The sequence below is a fragment of the Arachis hypogaea genome, chromosome 14 (genome assembly GCF_003086295.3).
Source record: "Arachis hypogaea cultivar Tifrunner chromosome 14, arahy.Tifrunner.gnm2.J5K5, whole genome shotgun sequence".
NCBI lineage: Eukaryota > Viridiplantae > Streptophyta > Magnoliopsida > Fabales > Fabaceae > Arachis > Arachis hypogaea.
This window is the reverse complement of record NC_092049.1, coordinates 6,196,217-6,223,131: the sequence shown is the minus strand read 5'-3', so window position 1 is coordinate 6,223,131 and position 26,915 is coordinate 6,196,217. Positions and strand designations below refer to the sequence as shown.

At 35.1% G+C, this 26,915-nt stretch overlaps 2 protein-coding genes and 1 long non-coding RNA gene across 3 annotated transcripts; all 3 read left to right on the top strand.

The window, feature by feature from the left end:
• The first annotated feature begins 17,702 nt into the window (after positions 1-17,702).
• On the top strand, positions 17,703-20,842 carry LOC112741224 (lactoylglutathione lyase GLX1). The gene is made up of 9 exons (XM_025790111.3): positions 17,703-17,924; positions 18,159-18,290; positions 18,376-18,500; positions 18,619-18,683; positions 18,772-18,984; positions 19,572-19,619; positions 19,720-19,827; positions 19,925-20,077; positions 20,624-20,842. Exons 2-9 carry the CDS (start codon positions 18,181-18,183, stop codon positions 20,663-20,665), a joined length of 864 nt encoding a protein of 287 aa, XP_025645896.1. The 5' UTR covers positions 17,703-17,924; positions 18,159-18,180; the 3' UTR covers positions 20,666-20,842.
• A 353-nt stretch (positions 20,843-21,195) lies between these two features.
• On the top strand, positions 21,196-21,762 carry LOC140178247 (uncharacterized). The gene is made up of 2 exons (XR_011870563.1): positions 21,196-21,228; positions 21,362-21,762. It is a non-coding gene; the product is annotated as an uncharacterized lncRNA (long non-coding RNA).
• A 2,467-nt stretch (positions 21,763-24,229) lies between these two features.
• LOC140178441 (uncharacterized) lies at positions 24,230-25,808 on the top strand. The gene is made up of 3 exons (XM_072215520.1): positions 24,230-24,640; positions 24,899-25,241; positions 25,342-25,808. Exons 1-3 carry the CDS (start codon positions 24,230-24,232, stop codon positions 25,806-25,808), a joined length of 1,221 nt encoding a protein of 406 aa, XP_072071621.1.
• The last annotated feature ends 1,107 nt before the right edge of the window (positions 25,809-26,915 follow it).

Below are 26,915 nucleotides of genomic sequence, written 5' to 3'. Positions count from 1 at the left end.
TTTAATACTTTACCCTTTGGTTCAATATTCTCATTTCATGATATCAAAATTAAATTTCTTGCTCACTTTACCATGAGGCGAACCCAGGCTAAGCATCTTATCTCACTGCTCGATATAGAACAAAGGGTCGGGGAAAGTATCTAGGATTACCTGGACCGTTTCAATAAAGTACATTTGGAGGTTAACACACCAACTCCCGAAGTTGTGTGTCTTTGCCTTATAGCTGGGTTGCTTGAGGGCGACTTCTGGAGACATCTCAGTTCTAAAGATGTCAAATCTACAGAGAAAATCTACCAAATTATTTTGGAATACATGAGAGACAGGGATGTCACCAGAATAGTCTTGACTAAATGGAAGAACCCATCTCCATCACCTAATAAGGCCACAAACTCAAGACAAACAATACCAAAGCCGTTAACTCTTCGAGTGGGCAAGTTCTCCACTTACGCACCTCTAGTCGCATCATTGACCGAGGTTTTTCACTAGGTGTCGCATAAGGGCATACTTTCTAAAGCCAAACAAATAAGGCCAAGGGCTTCCTTGAATAAATCACAATATTAGGATTACCATAAGTCATATGGTCACAAAACGAAAGACTATATAAATTTGAAGGATGCTTTGAAACAAGTCATCCAAAAAAAAAGTTTCCGAAAATCGTCCAACACATTAGGACGCCTCGACGGCATAACGACAATGAGGACCGAGAAGCCAAAATCCCAGAAACACCAAACCTAGTGAGAACCAGGATCCTACTGCACAAGTAGTGGTAAATATAGTCGTGAAAAAAATGGTTCAATAAAACCTAGAAATGCAGTAAAAAAGGATGCTAAGGATGTAAGTTGTCCTGAAAATATAGAATTTTTCAATTGTCCAATTTATTGCTGAGAATTTTCAATATGCAACACTAGAAGATGATGAGCCTTTGGTGGTCAAAACTTTGTTAGGTAACAGAATTGTGAGAAGAATCTTAGTAGATACAGGGACACACTCAAATTTGTTGTTCAAAAATGCATTTGATGCGTTGGGCCTTAAAGATCAACATCTCAAACCATAGTTACCTGGGGTAGTGGGTTTGGGGGACCATTATATCAAGCCTCATGGAGCTATCAACCTCTTCTTTATAATAGGAGAGGGATCTGAAACTCGGGTTGTACAAGCAGAATTCGTCATTTTGAAAGATTTAACGGCGTATAATGTGACTCTCAGACAAAAAACGCTTAATGATCTTTGCGTTCATTTCAACAAAGTTTTCTATCATGAAGTATCTAACGTTCAAAGGACAGGTTGCAACAATCTGTGGAGATCGGGTAGCGGCTATCAAATCTAACAATGCAAGTTTGACCCTGAGAGATAAAGCAAGTGAGTCTACGGGTATATTTCTAGTGAATTTGGATTTCTAAATTCAAGAAAAACCGAGACCTGAGTCTAATGAGAACTTGAAAAAATTTCAAATTGGGGATGATGCGGAAAAATACATATTGATCAATAAAGACTTGCCCTATTCCCTGAAGTCGGAACTCTAAGATTTCTTGAGAAGTAATATCAATCTGTTCGCATGGGAACCATTTGATATTCAGGCATTGATCCTACGTTCATGTCCCACCGCCTTGCTATTGACCCTACTCACAAGCCGGTTGCACAATGACGTCGTAAGATGTCACAAGATCGAGTTGACGAGGTCAAGAGGCAAGTCCAAGGGTTATTGAATGCTGGTTTTATTAGAAAACTCACATATTCAACACGGTTGTCCAATGTTGTAATGGTAAAAAAAAGTCCAACGAAAAATTGTGAATGTATGTAGAATACACTGATTTAAATAAACCTTGCCCCAAAGACTGTTTTTCTTTACCTGACATTGAGAATATGATTGATTCTTCATCTGGTTATCGGATATTAAGTTTTTTAGATGCATATAGCGGTTACAACCAAATTCCAATGCATCGACCAGATGAAGATAAAACTGCTTTTATTACTCTAGAAGGTATTTACTATTATACTGTAATATCTTTTGGTTTAAAAAATATAGGAGCCACTTATCAAAGATTGATGGCTAAAGTGTTCAAGGAGCAAGTTGAAAGAAATTTGGAGGTTTATGTCGACGATATGTTGATAAAAACCAAAACAGATGCTGACTCGATTGCTGATTTGCGAGAAACTTTTTATTGCCTCCAACTTTATAAGATGAGGTTGAACCCATTCAAGTGTGCATTTGATGTGTGGGGAGAAAAGTTTCTCGGGTTTATGGTAACCCAAAAAGATATTGAAGCTAACCCTGAAAAATGTCAAGCTATTTTGGATATGTCAAGCCCTAAAAGCTTCAAAGAAGTGCAAAGGCTTACAGGTCGTCTGCCCGCTTTGTCGAGGTTTTTAGGGGCCTCAGTCGAAAAGGCAAAGCCTTTCTTTAATTTAATAAGAAAATGAGTTACTTTTGAATTGACGAAGGAGTGTGAGGATGCCTTCAAAAACTTTAAAACTTTGTTATCCTCTCCTCTTGTCCTAGCAAAGCTGGAGCCCAGAAAGCCGTTATATTTGTACTTATCCATCACCGATGAATCTGTAGCTTCAGTTTTAGTATTGGAAGGGGACAGCAAACAACAGTGACCTGTGCATTTTATTAGTAGGGTCCTCCAAAGTCCCGAATTAAGATACTCAAAATTAGAAAAACTTGTTTTTGCACTTTTATCATCAGCACGTTGGTTAAGAAAATATTTTCAAAGTTACTTAATAATTGTACGAACTGACCAACTGATAAATTTTTTTTTTGCAAAAATCAGATTTGGCAGTCGGATGATGAGTTGATCGATAGAGTTATCGCAATTTGATATACAATACGAACCATGCTCTGCTATAAAAGCACTAGCAACGGTAGATTTTCTGGCCGATATGACCTATTCTACTCTCGAACTCCCAACCTGGGAACTCCATATTGATGGGGCTTTGAATACGAAATTTGGAGGTGCATGAATATCCTGACTAAGGGAGAAGATTCGGTCATTGAAATCTCCATTAAGTTTGATTTCTCAATTTCAAACAATCAAGCTGAATATGAAGTCTTAATTGCAGGATTAGCGTTAGCATACAAGGTTGGGGTAACGGAGCTCATGGTGTTCAATGATTCCCAAATTGTAACCTCTCAAGTTAATGGATAGTATCAAGCACGAGACCTACTCTTATAATTATATCTCAAGAAGGTACAAAACAAAATTTCAAACTTTAAATCATTTTATATTAAGCATGTGCTCCGAGAGAAAAACACACAAGCTGACATCCTATCAAAGTTAGCCAGCACTAAACCAGGTAGTGGTAACCAAAGCCTAATTCAGGAAGTACTTTCGGAACCATTCGTAGGTATTTCTGATATTACGGTATCCCATGTAGAAAATAACACTTCCTGGCTAGATCCCATATGCATGTATCTAGAGCATGGAATTCTTCCTAATGATCTAAAGGAAGCCAGGAAGTTACGTTTAAAGTTTAGCAAAGTATACCATAATTAATGGACAATTAAATAATAGAGGCATTTCATAGCCCCCTACGTAAATGCCTTAAACCTCAGCAAATAAATTATGTGTTACGAGAGAGATATAAAGGGTTTTGTGGATACCATATGGGAGGCATGTCGTTGGCACAGGTCATAAGAGCATGATACTATTGGCCCACAATCATAAAAGATGCAATGAACTATGTCAAAAGACGTTTAAAGTGTCAGGTATATGACAATCTCTATCAAACTCTACCTCAGGAGCTCGTTTCCATAATTTTGATGAGACCTTTTGCAAAATGGGTGTAAACTTGCTAGGACTTTTTCCACAAGGACCTGGCCAAGTTAAATTTTTTATAATGACAATTGATTATTTCACTAAGTGGATTGAAGCTATACCATTGTTGAAAATAACAGCATGTCAATGTCGGAAATTCATGTGGAGAGACATCTTAAACAAGTTTGGGATCCCTGAGGTGATAGTGACGGATAACAGAACTCAATTTGCAGATTTTAAATTTCAGGAGTTCTTAAGCGGCTTCGGTATACACCAAGTGTTTGTATCAGTGGAACACCCTCAGGCTAATGGGCAAGTTGAGGCCACAAATAAGATAATCCTTAAAGGTTTAAAGAAAAGGTTAGATGGCTTCCTGGGATCATGGACTGACGAGTTATGGACGGTGCTATGATCTTATCATACTACACCCCAATCTTCTACGAGGAAAACGTCATTCTGACTTACCTATGGTGAGGAAGCGGTGATACCAGTGGAAATCGGTGAACCAAACCCATGGCTACTTCTCGGAGGAATGGAAAGTCACCCCGACTTAGATCTCATTGATGAAGTAAGATCCACAACCAACTTAGGTGAACAAGCCTTAAAGCAAAGGATTGTAAAGAGGTATAACACCAAAGTTAAGCCTAGGTGTTTCCAGATTTGCGATCTTATGCTAAGACAAGCTGACATTGGAGTCTCGGGTACCTAAGGAAAGCTGACTCCCACATGGAAATGACCCTTCAGAATCAAGGGGAGTCTAGGCAAAGGGGCTTATAAGTTAGAAAGCGTGGAAGGTTCCGAGGTCCCGAAGACGTGGAATGTTATTCACTTGAAGAAGTATTATTCTTAGATGACTGGATGTATGAGTAAGTGCTATTCTTAGGTATTTTAATATTTAATAAAAGGCACTCTTTCCTAATTACTTTAGGTTTTTAATGAGGCTTTACCTTAGAATTTTTGTACTGAATTCATTATATGATAAACCAATTGTAAAAAAGTGATCGTATAATTTAAATTTGATTACGTGAGTTGACGCCGAGAATAAATAACGAAAAAGGTGCACCCAGAATAACGTTTGAAAACTGAGAAAATGGAAAATAATATTAAAAGCAATTAAAGTGCAAGTAGCAACCTAAATAAAAGTTTGTTACAACCAAATCGATTTCAACAAGACGAAAATAGAAAAAAAAAGATTTGTTCACAAAAAAAACTTAGACAAATTTCACAAAGGAAAGTTAATTTATGTTAACTATCTTTTCATCAAATACTTTCTTGAAAGCACCGACTCCGGAGATATCCAAGTTGGAAGCTAAAAGTTTAATCTACTTAAGCATGTTCTTCTCGACATCAAACAATGGCAGCTTGTTCTGCTTTCTTAGCTGAGGCAGGAAGATCCTCAATATGCTTCATAAGCTCGGAGATTTTCTTCTTGTATTTCTCTTCAGAAGTTTTTTTCGCCTCCTCCAAAGTCTTAACTTTGGCTTGAATGTTCTCCTTTTCTTCTTTAAGGGTAGCTAGAGATTTTCTTAAACTCTAAGCCTCCGACTTAACCTCCTTCAACTCATTCTCATGCTCTGAAACCTCAGATCGGAAAATAGCAATCTCTTTCTTAGCATCCCTAATATAAGTGGCCGATCGAAGTAACATTCTCTGGACACGAGGTAAGGTTTCTTCAAGGGGAAGCTTGGCTAAGCCCGACTTAGTCACCTCGGTCAACAGATATTCATCAATGAATTCTGGAGCTTGAAACTCTTTTTTCAAAATACAACCAAAGGAGGTTGGAGGAGGGACTTCTTCTACTTCAACTTGTCCTTTTCCTTTCTTTTGTTTTTTCTTTTATGAGAATTGAAGAGAGAAAGGTCATCAACATCATGAACTTTGGGATCCGCTCCTGAGTAAAATTTTGGAGGGGGAGGTATGCTGCTTAAAGTGGCAGAAAAAGAAACCCCATCTCCGTCCTCCCAGGTTCACAATGTGGCTAGGATCAAAAGAGGCTAACCTCCTCCTCATTGCTATAATAGCTTCTAAGCCGACGACCATGTCAACTACAAAAAGAAAGCATAAGGTCGTTCAAAGGTAAGATAAAGAAACAAAAAAGAGAAGGCAAAAAGAGTACAAAATTTACCAATAGCATTTCGAGCAGCATGCTCGTCAGCCAAAATAGCACGAAGACTAAGAGGATTCTAGAGTTCTAAAAGTATTTGGATGCTCGTGAACTCGAAAGCATTAACACCTTGTAATTGAATCTTGGGAGAAGAAACATTAAACTTCCAATACAAATTAAATCTTTTTTCATTTCTCAAAGTCATAAAAAACAGTGTAATCCCCTCCACTCTCTCTATTTTTAAAAATCTCTATTTAAAACCCTGATAGGATTCTTCAAATATGTTGAAAATCCTCCTATTCGGGTTACCACGAAAGGAGATGAAGCCACGATCCTGAAAACTAAAAGGCATTGTCAAGTTAAAAAAGTAGAAAAAAAATTCTATAGGAGGCTTCCAATCCTAAGAAGGAGCACATAAGCTCAAATCCTCGAATGATGGCCCAAGTGTTTGGATAAAACTGAGAAGGGGTACATTTAGTATATCCCAGGATGTCCCACTGAAAGTCGGTAAAAGAAAGATGAACTCCAAGGCGGATAAAGAAAATCTCGTACATCTACAGCCAATCAGGTTGCAAGCCCGTATGTTTGTTGTAGTGACAAAGACAGTCATTCTTGTGAGGAACAGAAAGAACGTGTAAGATCCATAAATCAAAATTAAAGATGACCTAGCTTCTCGCTGGGAATCTAATTCATCCTGGTTAACTGTGGAAGGAATAGACTTTACCTCCTCAGAAACCCAAGAGTGGAGATTCACTCGCCGAGTCGAGATAGGTCGTGGAAGCGGTCCTGAGGATGATGTCCCAACTCGCTCACGAGAGGCTATTACTTTCTTTCTCGGCATCTTGGATATACCTACAAGGGCACCACCACTAAATCACAAAGAGAAAAAATTTCTACATTCCTCTAAAGAACAAACACACTGTAATTTCCAGGAAAGAGGGAAAAACCTAAAATTACTGGAACATTGAAGTAGGAAAAACTAAACAGTGGTACCTCTACTAAAACGACTGATTACTCAAAATAACCAAAATACTCGAAATAAGCAGCGCAACAGAAAATGAAGTAAATAAAGTCACAATACATTCAAAGAGCAATAAGAGGAAGAAAAAATTCCATCCATAAATCAACTCTGAGACCACAAATAGAAAAACAAGAAAAGAAGAACATTGAAAAGACTAGTTCTCTTCTCTTACCTAGGTATGATTGAGCAACCACCAAAAGAAGAAGAAAAGAGAACCCTGAACGCTCGACGCATACGAGAGGAAATGGGGGATTTTTCAGTCGAAAGAGAGGGAGAGAAATGATTTTCGAAATAAAGTTGAGAATGGAAAAAGAAGTGAAACTAGAAGTTCCCACTAGTAGAATTAAATGTGAGATTGATTGATGATAAGCGAGAGAAATGCAAAATAAAGCTGACGGTTTAAAAACTGTGAAGAAGTTACAACTGCCTGAAGAAACTGAAAAGGCTCCTCAAAATTTTTGGTGCCCAAAAAACCAAAAAATCAAATTGGGTCTTGATCCATCAAAACTCGCGTATACATGAAAAGGCCGAAAGTCAAGAAATCTGAGTTAGGGCACTATTCTGGACAAGAACAGATAATCAGAAAACTTACTATCTAGTTTCGAACGTTACACAAACATAATAATAAAAGACAATGTTACTTAGCGAAACGAAAAATCATTAGAAACAAAATGTACATCTGAAGCGATAAATGCCTTAATGGATACCTAAAAAAGGTATAAAATCGGGAACAAAAGAGCTCGAGACATATAGAGAGGAGTGCTAGGTAGCCAAAAATTAATTATAATATAAAAAAGTCGTATAAAAATTCTCATTCTCTTGATAAGCAAGTGATATACACCTTCTTATCACTTACTCTCCTTATCACCTACTATTTTTCTGCGTGCTTGAAGTCATTAATGTTCTTTCCAAAATCAATTTCAGTTTCTTCCAAATTAAATCCCTAAAATTCCTCACTCACATTATTACCAATTAAAATGCAATTTTCCTGCAGGAATTATGGAGGTTAAATTTAAAAATTTTAACAACTTCTACTGTACAACTCATATTTTACATATAAACTATTAGAAAAGAAAAAATATAAAATAAGATATAAAAAAAATTAAAAAATAAATTTTTAAAAATAATTATTAACTCGTCATATTAAAATCAATAAATAAGCATACATATGAATATTAAATAAAAAATATTAAAATAATAAAATCATGACCTATTAATGCACATATGAGATAATTTAAAAAATACAATAAGACACATAGTTAAAATTTGGTAATATTAATTATAAAAATTTATTAATTATAGACATCATATGTATGAAATTATGAATATTATGAGTACAAAATTATGAATGTTATTAATACGAAATTATCGATGTTATGCGTATGAATTTATGAATGTTATGAGTAAATTTATGGTTTAATTACTCTGTTAGTCCCTATAGTTTGGCCGAATTTTTAATTAGGTCCCTATAGTTTTTTTCCTTTTAATTGAGTCCCTATACCAATTTTTTTGTTTTAATTGGGTCCTTAGTCGCAGTCAACGTTAAATAAAACGTTGACCTCTGTTAAAGTTACGAAAATACCCTTGTGTCTAACCCTACATAATCCTTGGCCTATCCTGAAACACCAGAATCATATTCTGTTCATCGTTCTCCTCTTCTCCCTTTCTTCTGATTTCTTGCTGAAAGTTTCTCATCTTGCATGGATTCCACCCAACGTTCTTCGAGAATATCGAGTTCAAGAACTCTCAACAAGAAAAGACATTTGTGTTACTGTGGGGAGGCAGTTGTTGTTCTGTCTTCTTCTGAAGTGGCCAGCCATGGAAGGAGGTATGTAGCTTGTGGACGAGTGCCAAGGTGCAGTTTTTTCGAGTGGATTGACAATGAAGATGATATGAAAGGTGAGTGGTTGAAGCAGAAGGAGAGGAGGAGTCGTTGCTTCTGTGGAGACTCTCTGATTCTGAAAAGTTCTAATACACCCAAGAATCCAAACAGAAGGTTCATGTCTTGCCCAAGTAGAAGATGCAAATTTTTTGAGTGGGTTGATGAAGAAAAGAAGGTTCGTGATGCTTGCTTATTGTCTTCACAGTATCACTCTGGTCAGGTAGAGGGTGAAATTAGGGGTGAAAATGCACAAGAAAGAAGGGTTGATAGCATAGTTGTCAGAACCGAACCGGTGATCGAACCGGTCAGGTTACTGGGTCACTGGGTTACTGGTTCAACCGGTGAGTCACTGGTTGAACCGTTTAACCCGGTCCTATATAAATAAAAAATAACTAAAAATTTAAAATACATATTTCCACTAACATTTTAAGAATATTAAATTATTTTAAAATAATATGAAACAGGAATAATAAGTATTTTGTTATTTTTATTCTATCATAAATATTTTTATTTTGTTTTTTGTATTAAAATAAATATTATTTTTAAATTTCAATAATTTATTAATTAGTTTATATCTATTATACTATTATATATTACAAGTATTTATTAAAAAAATAATATTAATATATATTATATAATTATGAAAAAAAAAGAATAAGTGAATTTATAATTATTTTTAAATAAAAATATAATTAAAAAGATCAAATTTATAACTAAAATAAAAAAAATAAAATAAAAGTAGATTAGTTGATAAAAGATATATATATATATATATATATATATATATATATATATATATATATATATATATATATATATATATATATATATATTATAATTTGCGTATAAATGTATAAGAAGCATAACAGCCTAGCGGTTGTGACTGTGTCATAGTGCTTTGAGGTTAGGGTTTCGAACCCTCCCTCCAACATTTTGAATAAATTTGTATTTTCAATCGGTTCGGTCGGACCGGTCTTGACCGAGTTTGACCGATTTTCAACGGTTTATGGCGGGTCTGATTGGTTCGTATCGGTTCTCTTCCTTACACGGTCTAATTATCGGACCGGACCGGTATAAGGTCTGGTTCACCGATTTTCCGGTTGAACCGGCCGGTCCGGTCCGATTTTTACAACAGTGGTTGATAGACTTAGTGTTGACACGGAGAGGTTGAAGGTGGAGATTAAACATGAAGAAGCAGACCAAGATACAGATGATGTTTTTTTTTTGTTGTGTAACCCTAATAGTTGCAGTGCTATGTGGTAAAGTTTATTGATGAAGTGGTCAATGTTGGCTTTAAAAAGAGCAGTTATTGTGAAGTGTATGTTAAATTATTTAGATTGAATGGATGAATTTTTTTTTGTTTGCTACTATAAGTATAATGTGATATTGAATGAAAATATACACAACTAAAAACAACTACTATCAGCCAATCAGAGATGCATCATTAGCATAATATAATTCACAAAAGTGGTCCTTAGAGTATTCCACACATTACATAAGTTCAGTAGATCTAAGTTGCACTAGAGACAGGATAAATGCTCCACCTAAAATGAACTATCAAAAGTGGTCCACCACAAAGCAAAATAAACTAAAAAAGTTATGTTCCCAATACCAAAATACTTCCACAGTAGACTAAAATACACAAAAAAGCCCTACATACATCCATAGTAGGAGGAGCTACATAACCCTAAAAGCTTCAATCATCCGTGAGGTCTATGTGTTGCAAACCTTTCCACCACAAACCTTTCCATGATCATCCTATTTTTGTGATGTACCTCAAATTTCAGATCGCTTGCCCATCTAGCTTGCCATTCCATACTTCTTGTTGCAATGACATCCAACCTCTTTTTGGGTTTAGGAAGAATGGATCCTTCATACTTCTCAGCCTTCTTCTTCTTCTCTGCAAATCTTGACATCCAGTAGCATCTAATCCACTCAAACATCGTCAGAATGGGCTTGTCTCTTGCCTCAAGAATCCTGCCATTGAAAGCCTCCGATATGTTATTCATTAGCATATCACTCTTTGCCATAAACGTGAAATGGCTCTTTGTCCACAACTTTGGGTCCACTCCAATCAGTTTATCATAACAATCTCTATTTTTTTCCTTGAGCAGATTCATTCTTCTCTCCCACTCTTCCTCATAGGTGGCTTTAGCAATGGATAGGATTAGATCCCTCAAAACTGTCCCTCCACCATATGCCTTCTTACAGTTGGCATAGAGATGCCTTAAACATAATCTATGCTCAATAGAAGGTTCCATCTCAGCAAAAACTTGCATCAATCCCTATATATATATAAAAAAAAAAGCAGCTAAGAACAATATTCAATGACATAGTTAGAATCATAGTTAGAACAATGATTATTCAATCAGCCAAAAATTTGTAGCAATATTCAATCAGCCAAAAAAAAAACAATATTCAATGACATAGTTAGAATCATAGTTAGAACAATGATTATTCAATCAGCCAAAAACTTGTAGCAATATTCAATCAGCCAAGAACAATGCTTGTTCAGTGACATAGTTAGAGTCATAATTCATATTGTTCAATGACATATTTACTATCACAAGTCCTATTATCCTTACTTTTTGTTGATCTGACATGAAAACCCATCTTCTTGCAGAGCCGATATCATCCAACAACAAATCAATAAACCATCCCCAGCTGTCCTTTGTTTCCGCTTCCACCGCTGCAACCGCAATTGGAAAGTAATTGTCATTAGGATCCCTCCCTACTGCAACTAGTAATTGTTGACCATGGTCCCCTTTCAAGTGACACCCATCCACTCCTATGATCGGCCTACAACCAGCCAAGAAGCCCTGCTTCACCGAATCCAGGCACATGTACATCCTCATGAATCGGCGTTGGTGAGTTAAAGATGGCCTATCCACCATAATATTAAGCTTGGACCCCGTATTTGCCCTTAAAATCTCAGCACAATAATCCCTCAACTTGGCATATTGTAATATGGCCCTTCCATGTACTTCTTCCCTTGCTTTTCTCCTTGCCCAGTAAGCCTTTCCAACACTAACATTTGCCATATATTTATCCTGAATTGCTTGAATAATAGTGGCCAGCCGCATATCTTCTCCACGACTAATGTTGTTGACAATCTTTTTTTATATCCACTCACTAGAAGCAAGCCTACCAGTATAACTCCTCCCACAGGTATGCTTACCTTTCAAGGTTTTTATCCTAAAACAATCAGATCCTCCTACCTTACTTGCAAAGCAAATCCACTTGCACTTTCCTTTTTGTCCATTACACACTACTCTACACCTCAATTTGTCGTTCTTCTTGTACCTAATATCTCTCCCATTCAATAAGGCATGCTCCTTAATTGCATCTTTAAACTGGGACAGTGTTTTGAACTCCAACCCAACCTTAAACTCATACTCTCTACACATTTCTGCCTCATCATACTTAGGAAACCTTTTTTTCTTAATCATGTCATCAGAATCTCCCTCGTAACTATCTATGTCTTCAGTTTCATAACCATCCAAAATGTCCCCAATTTCTTCATCCATCTCTCCAGCAGCTTCATTATCACCAGCACCCTTATCTGTTGTCCCTTCTTGATTTAGCGGGCCATTGATCCCACCAAACGCATTTGATTGCCCACCATCAACACCATCCTCTACATCGAACCCAAAATAATCCTCATGTTCACCATCATCAGCACTGTCCTCAAACCTATCCTCCTCAGTTGAAGGTTCTGACTCAGAATCGACTTCTACTTCTATCAGAGTACTATCTTCGCCTTCATTTGGGACATAATCTGGATCCGTTGATGTGATTTCAACCCCATTACCTTCTCTGTAACCATCAACAACATACACTACACCATGCTTCACAGGATCAGCAACTAAAGCCCTACCCATTCTAACGGCATCCCCATCTGACTTCAACTCTTTCAGACCTACCTTCAAGTCCATTCCAGGTTCAACCCACCATAGCTTTGCATAACCCTTGTAGCCTAGACCCTTCAGCAAAAACACTATCTCTTGCAGAGACCATTCATCTAATTCATAATGCAAGTCCTCCACAACCACCCCACCTAAATATTCTCGTCCACCGCCCGTGTCAACAAATCTTCCTCCGTGATGGAGCTCTATTGTAAACTCTGATTCTCCCATTGCTACACAACAAAAAAAAGAAAAATGCTGATTAGTCATCCCCTAATCAAACATCACCAACAATGATAATGACTTCAACGCCATAACGTTCGGCAACATTTGAAAGAATGAAGAATGAAAAAAGGTATAACTCGTACCTTTGCAACAACGACGACAGTAGCTACTTCGATAAAGACGGCGACGATAGACAATCACAAACCTCGATCATACAATGGTGGAATGCAAACTCGTTCTCCAACTATCAGAAACGGAGAGGGAGTGAAGAAGAAGGGTTTTTGCCTCAGAGAAAATGAAGGGTTATTCCTTTATTAAGGAAGGGGCAATTTTGACAATACATAATAAGTAAATACACTAAGAATTACAAAAAACGTTTATAATTGGGTATATTCTATTTTGAAACGGAATATTCCGTTACTCCTAACGTTTCTTGTCACCGTAAGGACCCAATTAAAACAAAAAAATTGGTATAGGGACTCAATTAAAAGGAAAAAAACTATAGGGACCTAATTAAAAATTTGGCCAAACTATAGGGACCAACAGAGTAATTAAACCTAAATTTATCAATTGAATAAATTAATTTAAGAATTTGACATTTTTTCAAATTCAATGATGAAAAACTTTTAAAAACATCTGTGTTAATTTGATAGTTACTTATACAATAACTAAAAAATAATATGTGTATGGATGTAATATCTAATAAACATAAATTTAAATTTTAGATGTTAGTTGTATGTAATTATGGATGTTATGTATATGAGCTTATGAATGCTATGTGTATGAACTTAGTTAGTACAATATAATTATAGATGCACATAAACAAAAAATTAAATCAGTTTATTACCATACCTCATCAAAGCTAGTGTAGTCTTTCATATTCTCGAAAATTGATTGACGGACAATAATCTCATCAGGTGAGTTTGTCTGTTATTCAAATTATTCTTCAACTCCTTCTTGTAAATTTTCTTGTCCTATTCCAATTGTGTTTGTAATTGAATTAGAGTTGTGATTTTTAGTTAGAGGGAATAAACAACCTTCATGATCCAAATTAACAACGAAAAACCTATTAAACCAAGCTTTCACATTTGTCAACGTTTGCCATAATAATAAATGAATTAGAGGAAATAAAAATCAATTGTTACCGTTTTTAATTGTCAACGTTTGCCATAATAATTAATATTATTACCATTTTTAATTGTTATTAGTGATTATTGTATTCTTAAATCTAAGATTTGAACATTTTTCCAAAGATGCCATTCGGTTGGTGTCTATTTATTAAGCATGAGAGAGAGAATCATACGACATTATAACATTCAAATTATAAAAGGAAATATTAAATAGTGATTACAAGAATGTCTAATAGTTAGAGATATAATATTATAATTAATATCATTAATAACTAATAAGTGAGGCTGATAAAAATATGATAAATAAATTGATAAGAGACTGAGATAGAAAATTAAAATATTATTAATTTATATAAATGAAATAAATTATAGAAAATTTTGGCTAATTATAGCTAAAATTTTTTGTTACCAAACTTTTTTCATATAAAAAATAAGTTTTATTATTATCTTTAGCAAACACTACTAGCTTAAATATGAGAATGTCTTTGCAAGAAATTTTTCCGACTTGGTGTGAACACAGCTCAAGTTGGATTCTCTGAAACTACTCATCTTGTTCTAATCCAAAAGGTACAAACAATGAATGATTCAATTTTGTAGGTTTTGGTTGACAACAAAAGCTTTACGAAGGAAGCGGAGTAAGTGATACTGCATGGTGAATGATGAAGAAATGAAGATGTGTAATCATCAGTATCGATTCTTCAATATGCCTTCTAAGTAACTCAAAACATAGTTCAAAGTTCCATTTCCATGCTACCTTTTTATAAAGTATAATGTACTTTAATAACCTGTACCATAATGTCTACACTTTCGCAACCATAATGTCTACCCTTTCGCATTATTATGTAACTAGTGATGGTACAAGCCAACTTAGGTTGGTTAGTTAACTCACTTGTCACTTAAGCAAGTTTAAGGAGGTTGAATTCCGCATAAACAAGGTCTGTGGATTAGGGTTGATGTCATTTATCAACGGTTCAACAGCAGCAAGGAAACAAATTGAGAATTTGTGTGGTCTTTCTCTTCCATCAGGATGAAGAGCATCGAGATCGTTTGGGAAACTTGGATTAGGTGTATGTTGGGCTTTACCTCCTTAGGGCTTCTCTGTCCCCATCCAGTCGCTCTTGGGCTTAAATCCATAAAACAAATCAAGCCCAAAAAAATTCATAAAACAAATTATTTTTTATCAATCCAAACAAATTTGTTTTTCAAAAGATTCTAAAGCAAAAATCACTTTCACAAAATAATTAAAAAAGTAAAAACTTAAAAAATATATATATAAGACAAAATCCAAATAGATTGTAAGAAATTTTTTTTCAAAATTAAAAATTAAAATACTAACATTCTTCTAAAACTGAATTGTCAAAATAATATGACTTATGTATACATTTTATTTGACAATTATCTTCATTTTTTTCAATTTTTTTAAGGTTTTTTTTCATGGTATCTAATAAGCTGTCATCAATAAATTATTGCATGTATAAAATAAAATTTAAAATTTTAATATTTATTTAAATAAAATAGTGAGTTAACTACTGGAAAAATTTAAATTGATTTAACGTTTCTTAAAGTTATTCGGCTTAAATTGATGTAAGCCACTACTTTTTTTTAGACAAAGCCACGTACTACCATGATCCACAAGAAGAGAGGGGAAAAATAAACGAGAAAAAAGATCAAAGAAAAAGCTACCACCAATCCACCATGTCTTCAAATCCGGAAATTAAAAAGCATGAGGAGTCAACGAATTACAACCGTTTGCTTTAAAAGACAGTCAATGATTAGTAGCATAAACTTTCACGAAGTCCACAACCCTGTCCACATACATTCCTCCTTCATCTTTCAATAAATAAATGTCACTTTAGGAAAATAATTTATTTTAAATATTTTGTGATTTGTGAATATTTATAGAATTTATCATTTAACACATATTGTTATTACCGAAATTAAATATAGTCATGATAATGTAATAATTTAATAAATAGATATAAAGACTCAGATAGTCAACATAATATCATTTACATAGTATCATTTCCTTTTATTCAAGGCAATCCAATAGAATTTTTGTAATTATTGTGCTACGCTTAAAAGTTGGTGCAATAAAAAAGGAAGAAAATAAAATCATGGTGATAGAGGTGTGTGTTTCGTCTCTCTTTTCCATTTTAGCTATAAAATCATTCTCAAAATATATTTGTTGTATTCTTTTATTTTAAGATATGAAAATTTATTGGAATATTATTTTAATAAATTTTATTTCTATCTATTTTTCTAAAGATATTTTTATTTCCCACATGCATATTTGTTTTTCAATATATAAGACAGGACAATAACCTTTGTTATTTTAAGAGTATAGTCTCTCATACTCGTTTAGAAATTGCGAATTCGAGTCTTTTTATATATTTTTGGTAAAAAAAATATTATATTAAAAAATAGTATACTTTTGTGTTTATCCTTCTAGGGGAAAAAATAATAGACGCCACACTAAATAAAAAAAAGATTTTTTGAATGATATTTTTAGTGTGTTTAATAAATTTTTAATAATAAAAATAAAAATATTAAAATATTAAAAATAATATTAAATAGTTATAATTTATATTTTTTATTTTTTTAAAATATTTTTACATAATAAATAAGACAACAATTCATTTACAAGTTAACTTTTTATAAAGTTGTTTTTGAATTGCTGACACATGTTATTACTTAGTTAAAAAAAAACGATTTATTGTATATAAATAGTTTAATTAAAAAAATTAATTTAAGTTGGACTAAACAATTACTTTTATATTCTTCTTTGTTACGTTTTTAAAATTCATTTTCTTCTGATTTTTTAAAACTAATCTCAAATATTCTTCTCATTCGAATTTCTTAATAAATTTTTTTATTTCAAATGTATTTTTTAAGTTTTATTTTTATTTAATTTTCTATGAATGATGAAAATCATTTAATAAATACATAATTGTTCATCTCATTATATTATTTGATGTTTAGGACAAAATTGGCTAGATGTTGGACAACAATTTTAAAAATTTTACTGTTAACATTTTTGTTTAAAATCAACACAGATATTAATATATTAATTGTGTTGCCGTTACTTCTTAAATTCAAGTTCGATTTCTTGTGAATTTTTTTTTTTCTGTTTTCTTTTCAATTCCTAATTTTTCCTCCTTTATCATTTTTATACAAACAAAAAGATGCGAACTTTTTTTTTGTTTTTTTGTTTTAGAATACTAAACTTTACTTTTTCAAACAATCTGTTTACATATAGAATTAAATAAATAAAAATAAAAGATAAATTTAGTCAAAAAGAATAAAAAAAAAACATAATAAATTTATCATTTAGAGATAATATATAAAAAAATTAAATTTTTTTTCAAAAAGTGGTTATTTGATTTATCCAAACTGATTTAAACAAAAAATTATTTGTATAAAATAAATTAATTTTTTTATCAAACCAAATAATAACGTATCAGTAATCTAAAAATAACTTTGTAAAATTGACTGAAAAATTCTTGACCACCAAAAAAATTTTAAGAAAAAAAATAATATAAAATAAGAGGATACTATATTTAATTTTAAATTTTAAATTTTTAAATTAATAAATTTTTCAATTTATAATTTTTTTTTATGTAATAGGAGACTAATTTTATACACTTTTTAGTTTTTACACTTAAAACGTTAACAAATTTATCCATTATTTTAGTTATGGAGTCCAAAAAAGAGGAGCAAATTCCACGTGCACACACTACCCAAAAAGTCACAGGCTGTTACTCTATTCTCATTCTCATTTCTCACCAACTCACTCACTCAGATGATGATGTATAAAACCCAACCCAGACTCCACTTTCGAGCTGTAGATTCTTGATTCTTCTACTGACCGCTTCGCTCTTCCTTCTATACTCTGCTAACTGGTTAGTCCACTCTTTTTTTTTTTTTTTTTTTTTTAATTTCCAGACCTATTACAATCTCTTTTTTATTGTTGTATGTAACTTGTTAATCAATCGCTTCTTCATCTTAAAGTCGCTAAAAGAACGGATTTTTCTAGGTTTTGCACTAACCCCATTTCAGATTTTTTGTTAATTGAGCTTCCCCATCTTCGTCCATGCTTTACTCTTGTCTAATTTATAAAAGGGTTCTGTTTACAGAGCATTTGCTTCCACGTTAAATATGGCTGAGACTGCACAACCTAATGCTGAGTTGTTGGAATGGCCGAAGAAAGATAAGCGCCGCTTCCTTCATGCTGTGTACCGTGTTGGTGACCTTGATCGCACCATCAAGTACGAATTTTGTTCACTTTGTTAGTTGATTTTTCCCATCATGCGTGTCTTAGATTATTCATTCAAATTAGTGATTACCTCTCAGGTTTTATACTGAAGCTTTTGGAATGAGGCTCTTGAGGAAAAGGGATGTTCCCGAGGAGAAATATGCCAATGCTTTTCTTGGATTTGGCCCTGAACACTCCAACTTTGTTGTGGAATTGACATATAGTATGTTTCTCTCTCAACAGTGCTTGATTTGTAGCATTTGTTTTAGTTCTCTAACCATATGTTATGTGTTGGATTGAACTGATTATGAAATATTTGCATATATGATGTTAATTGTCAGATTATGGGGTTACATCGTACGATATTGGAACTGGATTTGGACATTTTGCTATTGCAACTCCAGATGTAAGCGAGTCTTACTTTGCAAAAAGGCTTGTGTCTTTGTGTGTTCCTTGTACTGAGAATAAGTTGTGTATATATGTACCAATTATAGGTTTACAAATTGGTTGAAGACATCAGGGCTAAGGGTGGAAATGTCACTAGGGAGCCTGGTCCTGTTAAGGGCGGGTCATCGGTTATTGCCTTTGTCAAGGATCCTGATGGTTACACTTTTGAGCTCATCCAAAGAGCTTCAACCCCTGAGCCACTGTGTCAAGTAATGCTTCGTGTTGGTGATTTAGAGCGCTCGATTAAGTTTTACGAAAAGGTAACTGCTATTGTCATTTCCATAAACCTTTATTATGTTGTATGGTTATATGAAAGTTGCATAAACATTTGTTAACTGTAACCTTTTTGGGCATGAACTTTTTATTGTTACTATTCTGCTTTTTTGCATACGGAAACCTGGCCTGCTAATATGGTGAATCTGAATAGTACTTTTATGATAACACCTTAAGATCGAAACTAAAAATGAGCGTCCATTGAATCATTTACTTGTTTTAATGGGCAAAGCAACTGCAAATGTTTGTGCTGAAGCAGTAGAAGAATTTGAAGGAATGTGTTCTGTGTTTGTTACATTCAGCTGGATTCTATAAGTAAATCTTTCATTTATGGTTTCAAGCTTTTCAATCCTAGAAGTAGAGTTACTGCAATGTTGTGGTTGACTATTCATTTGGGTAACCAGACAAAAATGTTTGTCCACTTTGTGTTGCATTACAGATCTAGAATTCGATAGAGGTTTTTTCTTGTAATGCATGCAGTAAAACCTTGAAAACTGCACTGATATATTATGATTTTAATTTTGCTCATCAAACCAAATATGCTTTTATTAACAAAGACCTCATATTTGTTTAGGCTTTAGGTATGAAGGTGGTGAAGAAAGTTGACAGACCTGAATACAAGGTGAATTCTCTTGTCCTGATCTTAGCAATCATAGTAACTTACATGGCAGCAAATTGTTTAATGCCTGAGATTTTCCTGAATCATGTTGTATATCTTGCAGTACACCTTAGCTATGCTTGGATATGCAGAGGAGCACGAGACAACTGTGTTGGAGTTGACATATAACTATGGTGTCACCGAATACACCAAGGGAAATGCTTATGCACAGGTTGGTTGATAGTTATTTAATATTTACCTTCTGGACCTAAACTGGTTACCGTTGTTACTCCTCTGTACCTCTTAAATTTGTGTGTCATGTATAACAGGTTGCTATTGGTACCGATGATGTATACAAGAGCGCTGAGGTAATCAACCATGTAACACAAGAGCTTGGAGGAAAGATTACTCGCCAACCAGGGCCAATTCCTGGCATCAACACCAAGATTGTTTCTTTCTTGGATCCAGATGGATGGAAAACTGTAAGCTTTTATTTTGTTTTTTTCATATTGTGTAATGGTGTTCCGTTAATTTCCACTTGATAACTCGCCCTGTATCTAGTAGATTCTGATTATGAATATGAACAACATTCATTTTCTTTGTTGTGTCTTCAGCTTGATGTAAATCAATAACAACTGTGAAGTTAAGGCAGGGAGTTTCTCATGATATAAATTATAAAGGATTTGTAGTCACAAAATAAAAAGAATGCATCCTTTCTGCTTTTGTTACTTGGCATCATGGAGTTCATTTTGACTACCTACATAAACTTATCAGAAATTCAAAATTAGAATAAGATGTTTCAGTTAGTACATGAAAGCGTAATTAAGGGAGATGTCATGCTTTTCAATTACACATGGTATTGACTTGAATAAAGAATAAAAATTTCCTCCTACTTGTTTTGTTTGGAAAAGAAAACTGCCTTATCTGATAGTATGATTTCTTATTAATTAATTTCCCCTTTGTTGGATTCACTTCCATTATGAATGATAACTATGTGGTTGGATTCATTTTTGTATTTAATTTTGTAGGTGTTGGTGGACAATGAAGATTTCCTGAAGGAACTGCAGTGAACAGCTCTGCTGGCTTTTCACAAAATATGAAGTAGTACTTCTTCTGTACGAATAAGATAAGATGTGTCATGTGTGTCTAGCTTTGAGTAGTGATGAGCATGTTTCTTTATGCATATGTAATGTAATTGACTCAAAACTCGGTTAATAAAACTCTTATTTCCACTGTGCTTCATAAAATAACAGTATTATACATTCTAGGACCAAAATTTTCCCTTTTTCCCATTTGCTGTTATTTTTTGACACATTTTAATTGGCTATTATCACTAAAATTCAAACCATCTATGATCTATCTGTGTTTAATGGTGATCTTAGCTAAGACATATTACCAACATCTTTAATAGTCAAATTTCCATTTTAGTCTCTAAAAGATAAAATTAATCAAATTAGTCCCTGAAAGATAATCGTGTTGATGGAGTTCGTTCTTCCGTCATCTCAGTTAATGACGTGGCTAATGCTTGCTGACGTTAAACGTTAATTGACAGCGTAACGCACTCTAAAATGACATAGTTTTGTTCTTTTTGTCTCCAAAGGTTGAAACGACGCCGTTTGATGTCCAAGATGGGGTATTAAGTCGCATTTCTCCCCATCACCACCTATCATAACAGTCATCCCTCTGTTTCGCTCTAAAAATCTTTCTTTTCTTTCTTTTTCAGTGTGAGTTTCGCTCTAAAAATCTTTCTTTTCTTTCTTTTTCAGTGTGAAATGCTTGTGTCTGAGGTAGTGCATTGCGGTGGCGCTGCCGAGATCTTATGGGGTTCAAAATCCTTAATTTGGACCTCTTTTGGCGATCTTTTTGCGAGATGGGTACGGGTTAGGTAACCGGAGGCGGTGGCGGTAGCGTATATTCTAATAATGGTGGTAGCGGTGGTTACTGTGACATGAGCTACTATAGCTGTAATTTTTTTTTTTGGGTTTCATTTTCTTCTTTGGGTGCTTTGTTCATGCGGGTCTTTCTACAGTGGATTGTCAAGAGGACAAAGGGTTCTTGGTCAATTGGGATTTTATTTGTGGAATTTATTGTAAAATTTATTGTGGTTTTTCTCACATGCAAACTTATGCTAGTTTCTAATTTGAAGTTGGTAGTTTTGTTTTTGTTCTGTTGTGATTTTTAGTTTCATTATTTTCATTAGAGAAATTAATTTGAATTTTGAATTGGAAGATTTGTTTTAGTGTGGATTATTTTTTTTCTATGGAAGTAGATGAATGATGGTGTTTGAGCATAACAAAAAAAGAAAAAGGAGAAGGCGATTGGGTCATGAAACCCAGCTCTTAGTTCAGCCTTCTTCCCCAATGCGTGAGTGAGAAAAGGAGAAGGCAATTGAGAGAACGATGGAGAAATGAGAATTATGTGCAGGGGTGGCTTCGACTAGCAACAACGAAGGTGACGAGACCACTCTGCAACGACAGTGAGGCTTCTCTATCAGCTGGAGGTGCGAGAAGAAGAACAAATGAGAACACTTGTTTTTTGGATAAAGAATGTAAAACGACGTTGTTTACTATGCACTTCACGTTCTAGGTTAAGAGCAGTATCAAAAAATTAACGGAGGGACGAACGTAATTAAAAAAATATTATTTAAAAATAAATTTAATTAATTTTATTTTTCAGGAACTAAAATAGAGATCGGAATATTTTTGAAAACGATTTTAACTATTAACACAATATTAGATAGTGAGTGAAATATTTTTACTATTCCGACTAATTGATCCTAAGAGATATACTTAGAGATGATGCTTATTCAAGTCTTTGAAATTAAACAGACGAGTCAATTTAGCTCTCTATTTTTTAAATGATAAGTTTTCTACTTTAAAAAATGTAGCTTCTCATAGATGTTAAAGTTTTGCCTCACAACCTTTAGTTTATTGACAGTTAATGTCACGTCATGGATGATTCCACGATAAAGAGGTGGCTCAATTTTATGGAAATGGAGGCCATGTGTGTGCTATGCGTCGATAAGGAGTTATGGGGGACTGGACAAATATGTGGGACAGTTTTGTTGTCAGTGTGACATAGAGGAACTCGGACCGTGCGAGTTCTTTGGATTTAATTTTTGAATAACAAATCGCACGGTTCGATTTGTATTGGAGGGGAAAATTTTGGGTAGTTGAAATCGTACCCTACGATTTCTTTAGTAGGTAATTTCGTCGCATACCGCACGGTCCGAGTTCGTAATTGAGAGTTTGAGATGAGGCACATTGAACTCGGACCCTCCGTTTTGTGGAAGGGCTAAGAGGAACTCGGATGGTCCGAGTTCGTATACTTTTTTTTTTGGTTCAGTTTAACCTAGTCGAAGGGTGCGAGTTCGTTAAGGATGCTGATATAAAAGAGTGAAGTGAACTGGTGGGAGCTTAGTTCCGTCTTCTTCCTTGTTGAACGGCTGCTTCCTCTCTTCTTCTATCTGGGTTTTTCAGTTTTGATTTTGAAAGTCTAGTTGCTAAGGCTAAGCTTATGCTTATTTTTTGTTGAGTGAAAAAAATGAGTGACAGAGTATTGCTAAAAATATACTATTTTGGTCAGATTTTGTTACAAACGAGTGAAGGAGTAAAATTTATTTGTGAAAACCCACTAGATCTTGTTATTCCTTTTATTATCTCATTTGAAGAACTCAAAGGTGTAATCTGTGAAAAGATTAATTCTGAGCGGGCAAGAAAGATATCCTGTATCCTATACAGATATCCCGTACCGGTGTTTGGTGGATTCATCCAGTATCAAACCAAATATGTGACGGACGAAGCGAGCATGCAGGAGATGTTTTCAATGTATATTGAAAACTGGTCTCAGATCTCGTTCATCGAGTTGTATGTTGAGTTTGAACAATCTGAGGCTGACCGGAATATTCTATGGAAAGATTATAATAGTGACAGTGAAGAAGAGTTCGAAAGCAACTACGAATTTGTTGGTCCAGATGGAGATGAAGATCAAGGTGACGGAACCATGGCTCCAGATGTGACAGAAGTGGCAAATGCACTCGCAAACGAAGTGCCGTTTGAGGAGCCATCATTCATGCGAGTGTTGGACTTGGAAGCCATGCATGTTCCAGAATATATGACTGCAGGTAATGTAATCGTGGTATTAGGATTTTTTTAGTTAGACATTGATTGAGTTATGAATAATTTACGTTTTATTTACCATTAATTAATCATGCGTTGAATGTAGTAGTTGTCACGATCGAACCGGGTTATTACAATATTTACCACTAATAGAAAATTTACTTTTTTAACTGTTATATGCTACTAGTATTTATTAGAAAATAATATTTAAATTCTCTATAATATGGTTATTACAAAATGCGTGAGTTTGTGGACATTATTATTTGCACAGGTTCGATCCGTTGTACGGTTCAAACTCTGTGAACCGGACCAGACCGGTTCGGTTTGTTTGGTTTGCCGGTCGAACCGGCCGGTCCGCTCTAGTTTTTACATTTGCTGCTTATGTTCTTATTTTGTTTAGAGTGACATAATAACATGTTGCAAAGTCTGGAGTTATAGCATACTGGATGCAGTGAAATTTGATTTACCTTTAGAATCGGTTTTGAAATACCTGTGTAATAATGAAAATTTTTTCCAATGGTGGCTGTCACAGCAGAAGTTCCTATTGTCGCAGATGGTGAATTTGCCATTAGTATGGAGTTCAGTTCCAGAGAAGCTGTTATTAAGGCGGTAAAAGAGTATACGATACGACGAAGCGTAGACTACCGGGTGCATGAGTCTGAGCCGTTGACATTTTATGCCAAGTGTACACAGTATGGGTCAGGGTGTGATTTGGTTATCAGGGTTAGCTTGATCAGCAGGAAGTACTGTTGGGTTATAAGAAGGTATAATGGTAGCCACACCTGTACCAGAGCCACCATTTCACAGGATCATTCGAAACTGGATTCTATCACAATTGCAGAATTAATAAAGCCACTGGTTGAGGCTGACCCCTCCTTAAAGGTAAAGTCGGTTATAGCAGAAGTGCAATCGAAGTTCAACTACACCGTGAGCTACTGGAAAGCATGGTTGGCTAAGCAAAGGGCAGTAGAAAAAATATTTGGAGGTTGGAAAGCCTCTTATGAGGCGTTGCCTATATGGTTTGAGGCCATGTGTCACAAGGAGCCATCTGCTGTTGTCCATTTTGAGACTATGCCTGCATATCAAGGCGATGACTTGGTGGGTGATATTCGGGTACTGCATCGTGTATTTTGGAGTTATTACCCTTGTATTAGGGCATTCAGACATTGTAAGCCAATTGTCCAGGTGGATGGGACTCACTTGTACGGAAAGTATAAGGGTTGTCTACTTGTGGCAGTTTCACAGGATGGCAACAACAATATCGTCCAAATTGCGTTTGCTATTGTGGAGGGAGAGACTTCTGATGCATGGCATTTTTTCCTTAGTAACCTGCGTCAACATGTTGTAACTCGGGATGGTGTCGGTCTAATATCCGACAGGCACGAGTCCATCAATGCAGCTGTGGAACGCAGTAACGGAGCTTGGTCACCGCCTAGAGCTTTTCATATGTTTTGCATCAGGCATATAAAGTCAAATTTTCTGAGAAAGTTCAAGGCCCCGTACCTCCAAAAATTGGTCGTCAACATTGGTAACCATTTAGTAAATTTAAGCAAATTATTAATAGATTCTTCATTAAATAATTCTATTGAAAACGATTACTTTTCTTTCTATTTGTTGTGATCTACCAGGATATTCGAGGACGGTGCGGGAGTACGAAGTGCGTTACCAGCGGTTACGGAAACGTGGCGAGGCGTACACAAACTGGTTAAACCGAATTTCTCGCGAACAGTACGCATTGGCCTTTGATGGTGGGTACCGATGGGGTCACATGACGACGAATCTAGTGGAGTGCATCAATTCAGTTTTGAAGGGTGCACGCAATCTTCCCATTACTGCTCTTGTGAAGGCAACATTCTACAGACTAAACGAGTTGTTCACCCGAAAAAGAGCGGAGGCGGAAGCCCGGATCAATGCTGGCCATGTGTTTTCTGATATCGTGATCTCGAAGTTGCATGCAAACCAACTTGCATCAGGAAACATCCAGGTTAGTTGCTTTGACCGCCAGAATGAGGTCTTTGAGGTTCGTGAGATGCCGAGCGAGCTGGAGTTTGCAGTCGATCTACGTGGCCTTCGATGTGACTGTGGTGAGTTCTAGGTGGACCGGATCCCTGCAGACATGTGTTCGCCTGTTGTGCCAACCAGCGACTGGATTGGCAACTATATGTGCATGATGTGTATAAGATGGACCAAGTGCGGCGGGTGTACCGAGCTAGGTTTAGGCCACTAGGTAATCCTACCACATGGTCTGCTTATAACGGACCTCGGTTCATACCAAATACGTACCTGAGACGGGTCACGAAAGGTCGCCCCAGGATGACGCGCTTTTTGAATGAGATGGACACGCGGATGTTACGTCGTCCCAGGCGATGTACGCTATGTGGGGCTGAGGGACATAGTCGTAGCAGATGCCGTCAGTCAGCTGGTTCAAATACCAACAGAGATGCCTCCTAGGTTCATAGTTTTAAGATGATCTTGTATAATATAACCTGATTGAGCAATCTGAGTTAACATGACCTGCTATATGTAACCTTATAAATTATGACCATCTAGTATTATCACATATCTGTTGCATTATATAATATGATGGTTAATACATCAATACATCAATATCTGTATGAACATATTAGTATTTTATGAAACATTATTACATACTCCAGATGGTTAATACATCAAAAAGTTCATTACAACTAGGTGATAATAAACATACAATATAATCTTACCATAGTCCAAGTCATTAATACATAATGTCAAACACATACAAATTACTCAATACAAAATCCAACACATACAAATTACTCAATACAAAGTCCAACACATATAAATTACCCTAAACATAACTCCACAACTACTTTCTCATTGCCCACTTTACATCCTTCACAAAGTTCTTGCATTTCTTGTCCGCCTTTTTGAAGACAGAAGGAGTGAAGCGATTAGCACTCTGCCGTGGCGGATCAATCCTCAGATTGTAACCTTTGACGTTGTCTTCCGGAGTGTCCGCCTGACCTGTATACAATTTTGAATAAACAAGTATATGCAGCACATTACATATTCATTACCAACATAGATAACACAAATCAAGAAGGATAACCAAGTCAAAGATGCCATGTATGAGAACAAAAAAAAATAACTTATCGTATATGTAAAGCAAAATAGTTAACATAATACCATCGTTACGAGATTCTTCATCCTCATCGAACTCTTC